At 37.5% G+C, this 7048-nt stretch overlaps 1 protein-coding gene and 1 long non-coding RNA gene across 2 annotated transcripts; one reads left to right on the top strand and one right to left on the bottom strand.

The window, feature by feature from the left end:
* Positions 1 to 1346: 1346 nt before the first annotated feature.
* On the bottom strand, positions 1347 to 3285 carry LOC126054208 (uncharacterized). Its single transcript, XR_010276483.1, has 3 exons — positions 2608 to 3285; positions 2443 to 2523; positions 1347 to 2237 (listed from the first exon to the last, which is right to left on the bottom strand). It is a non-coding gene; the product is annotated as an uncharacterized LOC126054208 (long non-coding RNA).
* Positions 3286 to 3580: 295 nt separating this feature from the next.
* Positions 3581 to 6508, top strand: LOC110381401 (SPRY domain-containing SOCS box protein 3). The gene has a single exon (XM_021341724.3). It carries the CDS (start codon positions 4059 to 4061, stop codon positions 4914 to 4916), a length of 858 nt encoding a protein of 285 aa, XP_021197399.1. The 5' UTR covers positions 3581 to 4058; the 3' UTR covers positions 4917 to 6508.
* The last annotated feature ends 540 nt before the right edge of the window (positions 6509 to 7048 follow it).

The following is a 7048-nucleotide window of genomic DNA, read 5'->3' as shown; positions in this document are numbered from 1 at the left end:
CAGTCGAATCGAGTCGAACGTCAATCGAATGGCGCTTAAGTAAAATTAGGAGAATCGGGCCCCTGCTCTGTATTATCTCAATCGTCATTATGTGTTCATGGCTTAAGCGAAAGCGAAACCTACGGCGTTACACTATCCCGCAACCGCAATATTCCTCCTATTGACCTATTTATGGACAATTAACCCATCTCGATTCTTGTGTCGTCTTTTGTTTGTCGCTAATACTAACAAAATGTTTTCTTTTTTCAGCTCGTGGTGGTACCTAACCACCGATCACCGATCACCGATGATGGTCATTAGATATATTATTTAACATAAAAAAATAAAACTGAAGAATGCCATTTCCAAGGATAAAAAAATAAGAAGAAGAATAATAGAAAAAGAAGAGAGTAGTAAAACAGCGCTCCCTGCGTCGCTCCGCATAGATGCCAGTGCGGTGAAGCTGTCGACAGCCTCGGGCGGGCACCATTGCCTTTCAGATGTACTCATGTACTGTAGATGAAAGTAGGTATGTCGTTATTGCCTTTGAAGCAGGCCCATAAAAAGTTTTTTTTTTGAGTAATGTAAGTATTATGTAAGTATTATTATAGATTTAAATTAATTTTAAGGGTTTCACATTTTTAACAATTAATGAAAGGCTAAAATGAAATATCATTAAAAAATAATATATATTCAAAACTATGTGTCTCCTTTTATACAGAAAATAATTTACCTATTTTATATATATATCAAGATAGACTTCGGAGAATAAAATGGTTAATAAAATATTTGATGAGGAAAATTAACATACAGCGTGAACAACATTACGATTATTTTATTCTACTCAATGATTCTACTGGATAAAGTAAGTGGCAACACTGAAAAGCGGAATTGATATTTATTGAAAAAAAAAAGGCGGGCAACTCTAAGAGCGCGGTTCTTTTAAAAGTATCCTCCAAAATTTTAATTAAATTCATTTGTTATTTGTGCCTATGTGAAAAACTATTGTAGATAGCAGATCCAGTCTTTAGATGGATGGTTACGTGGATGGGGGTCCAGATGGAGCCCACTCCAAGAAGGCGGCTAAGCGGCAAATAGATCCAGAGCAGCAGCAACAGCGGCAACAGTAATTTTGCTCCTTTTTTGAAGCCTATAAGGCAATACCCAGAACATTCAACCAATAATGTTGAGTGTCAGGATAAAAAAGATCGAATTGGAAACAAGAGTCCAATTTACCTAAATTATTCACAACAGAAATAAAAGGTGTGTAAAATTACTTACTCAGTGTTGTTGACACACATATATGAACAGAATTTTCCAACTATAACTGAAAATGAAAATAAAAAAAACAATATGTTGTAAATAATAATATAATTAAAACCATACCTGAAAATAAAATTGTACAAAATGTAAATAAATCTGCAGCCTCATCTGCATAAGGTAGATAGTAGCTCTACTTCTAAGATTAATAAATTACCTGTAGTTCCCACTACACAAGCTCCTCAAATTAATTTATAAGGGCAATTAATATATAATACAGATTTAAACTCAGCAATTATTCACACTATACTTGAAATTACCAATAAGGGTTATGGGACTCCAATTCATAGTTTCTTCTTTCCTAAGCTTATGGATATAAATAGCACCTTATCACAGTCACAGTTACGAATAGCACAGTTCAATATACAAAACGCATATAATAAAAAACCCTTATTAATAGATTTTTTAGCAAATGAAAATATAGATATTTTTCTATTAAATGAAACATGGTTTAAAAAACAATAGATTATTTAATATTCCCGGATACAATTTACATGGTTAGAAAAATATTTTAATATTCATAACAATAATGAAAATACGAAATTTCTGTTAGAAGTTTTCATTTCAGGAATTTTCTGCATCTTTAAATACAACACCTGGATTAGGTGGTTTTCCTTAAATATTAATTAAAAACCTTCATCAGTCAGTTCAAAATCTTTTCTTAGAAATTCTTAATAACTTATGGATTAAACAGATTATTCCCAAGTCATGGAAAACTCAATGTGTAATACCTATTTTAAAGACAGATAAGCCTCCCGATAGTGCTAATTCCTGCCGACTTATAATAATTTCTCATCTTGTCTAGGTAAAATATTTGAGAACATGATAAAAACTCTGCTTGACTGGTTTGTTGTACACAATGACATACTACCAAATGTTCAATATGGCTTCAGACGAGGACGAAGTTGTGCAGACAGCTTTGTTTCACTTGTTTCCGTCTGAAATATGCAATAAATAGATTAGATATAATACAAAATAAGGGCCTTAGGATCATATCAGGTGCTGTGTTCTACACCTATAAGAGCACTCTACTTCCATAAGAAACAGCAATAATGCCATTATCACTCCGCAGATTACTTTCACCTCACCCCTTAATTTAAAATTATTATCAATCAACTAGTGATGAAGAAAATTTTGCCTTACCCTGTTCAATCTAGTGCTCCTGCTGAGATAACCGGTGAGGATCTTCTTTTCCACCAATATCCAGAACTCTCCCAAATACTCCTGAGAATAAAAAACAACAGTTTGCACCAATCAAGACCTTCTTAATTTCTTAGATCATAATAGGGAATATTATAAAATATATACTGATGGGAGTAAAGGAGTCTCATGTTCGTAGTGCTGTTTATGACCCTCAGATTAATTTTGTACAAAGTTTTGTGTTAGATAGTTCTAGTATATTTACTGCTGAGGCATATGCAGTGTTAGAAGTGTTAAAGCACATTTAGAAAAGTGTAAATATTTGTAATCCTTACTATCTAAGTTTAATTGATAGTTTAAAAGGTAACTTTAAATCAAAGTACTTGCTTTTCAAAATTAAAACTCTTATAAATCTAAGAAGTCTAAGTAGTATAGAAAACAAGTATTTTTCATGTGGATTCCTTCGCATAGAGGCATTAGTGGAAATGAAATTGCTGATAAAGCTGCATATATTGGAACTAATTCAATAGATGTAAGTATTATGGTTAAGACTCCTTTTACTGATTGTTATACCGACATCAATAAGGATATAAATGAAAGTATGGAGAAGATTTTGGAAAAAAGACCAAGAACAGAAAGGAAAATGGTATGGAAGCATACAAACGGACTACCGATACCGGAAAACCATGGTATTATCAGCTAAAGATTGCAAGTAGAGACTTCATTACAACACTGAACAGACTTCGGTTTGGGCATAACACCGCTCATTTGAGTAGATTCAACATAATTGAAGATGCGACATGCACTGCTTGTCGAAAGTTTCCTGGAATACCAGAATATTATTATATTTACTTGTGAACAATATAACCTCCAAAGACTAATAGCTATAAGCTGTGTGACATAAATGATGAAAAATGTCAACAAATATTGAATCCCGCGCCGCCTCAACGTAATTGCTGCAAAGAAAAGACTGCTTTATGCCGCAATATAAATATATTAAAAATACCATTGGAAAAATATGAGAAAAACAGAAGATGTGATAACAAATAAAAAAATAATTGAAATGAAGATTTGGCACAAAGGCTAGAAGGCCATGACATTAAAAATTAAAAAAAAAAGATATTTATTTTGAAAATGGCGGAAATAGATAGTTCGCTGTCTACGCCTGTCAAACTGCGATGGTTTCCTTTTCCTGAATCCAATTAAATCAAAATAAATAACAACAACATAAAATACAAGAAATCTTTGGTGAAAAATATTCCATCAAAGACTAGTAAATTGATGGTAGAATTTGTGTCTGACTGCCTATAGAAAATTTAATAAAATAGTTTCAAGTTGACGATGACGAAAATGCAGTATTGATTTTATTCATGTGAAGTGCGAACTAGTTGTTTATAGTCGTTGGATTATTGATTTTCCGCGCTACACACTACCCTGCACCCCTGCACCCTTCCATGCACCGGCCGGGACGCTCGCAGCTTCGAGCGAAGGCTAGCTCAATCTAGGGCCTCAGTCGAGCTTCGGGCGCCATCGAGTTGGCCGCTCGCTTGAGTGCGGTTCACTTTACCTGTGGAAGAGTTAAATCATTTTGTGAATTGTGAGTGCTGAATTACAACAAGATGGCAGGAGGGGCCTGTATTAGAAAAGGGAGCTACATAAACGAAATAATGCCGGAGGGGTTCTGCGACTGCTGGAACGGCGACGACGAGATGGAGCCCGGTAACCCCGACTGCGGCTGCGGCGAGGAGCTTGGCATCGTCGAGTGGCGCTGGGCGGCCCCCAAGCGAGCTCCCAAGTGGGTCGAACTGTACGAAGATCAAAAGCAGGTGGTGTTCCATCCCCTGTACAGCTCTGGCACTGCAATCGTCAAAGGCAACAAAGCTTTAGAGACCAACAGGCACTACTACTGGGAAGTGAAAATGCTCACCCAGCCATATGGCACCGACATCATGGTGGGCCTGGGCAGCCAGGAGGTAGGTGAATCTTTCCGTGACTACACGTCCTACCTTGGTGGCAACGAGCACTCTTTTGGGCTCTCATACACAGGCGCTATCTGCAAGAATGCCAGAGTCGTTGAGGACTGCCCCGGATTCTGCAAGGGGACCATCATTGGAGTGATGGTTGATATGTTCCTTGGCACACTGGAATTTTATCTAAACCGTGAGCCTCAGGGATTGGTGTTCACGGGTCTCGGACGTCACAAGACATGGTACCCGATGGTATGTTCAACAGCTGCTCAGTCCTCTCTGAGGCTTACGTATGCCTCCTCATGGACCACTTCTTTGCTGATTAATGCTGCCAAGGTGCTGGCTGCTTCTGTGACTGGCCGCCTCCTCTTCAACAACTTGCCGCCTGGCCTGGCCGCTACAATGAAGAAGGAATTCTGGATTCCGCTGCGCAGCGGTGGCATGCTTGACAAAGAGCTTGCTAAGGTCGAGCGCCACATTCGAGCTAGAATAAAGGACAGAAGATGGTAAAATAGGGCCCCTAATGGCACACCTCTTCCACGTGTGCCATTAAGCCCCACAGAGGAAATGCAGCTGATCTACGCCAACAACAGAGTTGGCCTGCATCCGATCTTCTTGATGAACACCCTGCTCTTCGGGTATTAAGAATGCAACATTCAGGTGTGATGACTGGCATAACAGCAGTGTTATGTGTGATCGAATTATATTGAAGGCCTCATTATGGCCAATCGGAAAAGAAAGACTGTCTAAACTTAGATTTTAGAATTTATTGTATTACTGTCACTATGACTTTCTATTATGATCTGAGCGGCAATAGCCCAATGGCATTGTGGAAGTTAAAGTCCATTGAACTATTGACGTGATCCCCTCCTGTCTCCAGTCAATGTTGCTGGGTACAGGTGGGCTTACAAGATTACTAGTTATATGAAACATATCCCTAGTAATCAAAGTTTTAAAAACTTATTGGTGTCTAATTTTATCATTATTAATATAAGTCTGGGTATTTATTAATCTGATCTTATTGTCATAATTATGTCTACACATAGGATAAACATTCAAAATGGTTATTGTAAAACTGTGTAGGATAAGTTTGTAAAGCTGCAATAGCACAATGTTTGATTTGGTTTTAACCAGATCCATTGAACTATTGTGGTGGACCCCCTGTGGGTTGAAAAGAATATTAGTAATGTTTTAAAAAGGCATTGCTAGTATTCTAACTAATTATATAAAAAAACTGCGCGATTTAACTTGCTGTATCTCCGTGCAAATTATCATGCATGTCATGGCAACGGGATTAAATCAGAATTTGAGGTGTTATTTTGCATGATTACCGAGTGACAGCACAGGTCTTAAGGAAATTTCAATGTTATCAAATAATGGATTATGTGTCTAGTTATATCATTATATCAATAAGGTTATTTACTGGAATTCTTTACTATAAGATTCAATTATTATATCTCAATGTATGTTGCCATTAGGGCTAACATTTGAATTATAATATCATAATAATATAATCAATTTGAAGCAGGCTGAAGCTATCCTGGTCAATTTAAATGTAAGATTCAATTTACTCTGTCACTCATATCACCAATAGGGTGTATATTCGATGGTAATCTTTAAATAATTATGTGTGCTCATTGGATTAGTAGCAATAGTCCAATGTTATTTGTTTGCATGATCCGTTGAACTATTGCGCCAAACCCACCGGAAATGTCCGCAAACATTGCAACTCTATTGCTAGCATTCTTATATTTTAAAATATAATAATTATCTCTTTGGTGTTGCAACGCATTTGCGATTAATTATACTGCTACGCGTAAAAAATTGCGTTATTCATTTTGTGCTTGTCTGAAACCCCTTTGTGTCTTCCCTTCTATTTGTTTAAATGTCATGCTATAGTTATCGGCACGGATATTGAGCCCTGACCTTCACCTGCGCAGAAGCGATTTATTGGTTTATTGCCTTATGTGTACAGTGCGCAAAGCGATCCCCACTCTTCCGCCGAGAGCTCAATATCCGTGCCGATAACTATACATTACATGGTATTGTGGAGTAAGTATATCTGAACGTTATCCTGAAGGCGAAGGATTTATCCAGAATAGTCGATGGACAGCATGACCCGATGTGGAATGGCTTGGTCAATGATATCAGGTATGATCGACGTTGACCGATACTTTCTAACGTTTCCTGGCCTAGGAGTATCCATTGATCTGGTAAAAACGATCATCTTAAAAGGTACATAGAGAGGTCTTCCAGGTAACTGGGTGCAGACAGGTACGCCAGCTGCAGCTTGAAGTAGGTAATGAATGCTAATTTAAAATAGCCCTTGTCTGAGGTTTGGGCGCCAGACTCACAAGCTAGCGATCAGATTTATAGGGGTTGGTTGCTAGGCAACTAGGTACCCAGTAACAAAAGGTCCTGCATCTTTGCTGTGCGTGCGTTAAAATTATCCTTTTTGCCCCTTGAAATTTCTATGCAAGCTTTCTGCGCACTTCCACCCTTTGACTAATAGGTCACCGCGGAGGACAGATAGGGTGCAGTATTAATTATTTCGGTGTTTCTTTTTTTGCACATTGAAAACTTGCAAAGACATGACACCAAAGTTTTGGTGAGTCTGTAACCAGTTTGATGCAAAAAGTACA

This window comes from Helicoverpa armigera, chromosome 1 (genome assembly GCF_030705265.1).
Source record: "Helicoverpa armigera isolate CAAS_96S chromosome 1, ASM3070526v1, whole genome shotgun sequence".
NCBI classification, from domain to species: Eukaryota; Metazoa; Arthropoda; class Insecta; order Lepidoptera; family Noctuidae; genus Helicoverpa; species Helicoverpa armigera.
Note: the sequence above shows the minus strand (reverse complement) of the source record. Positions and strands in the feature narration are given on the sequence as shown.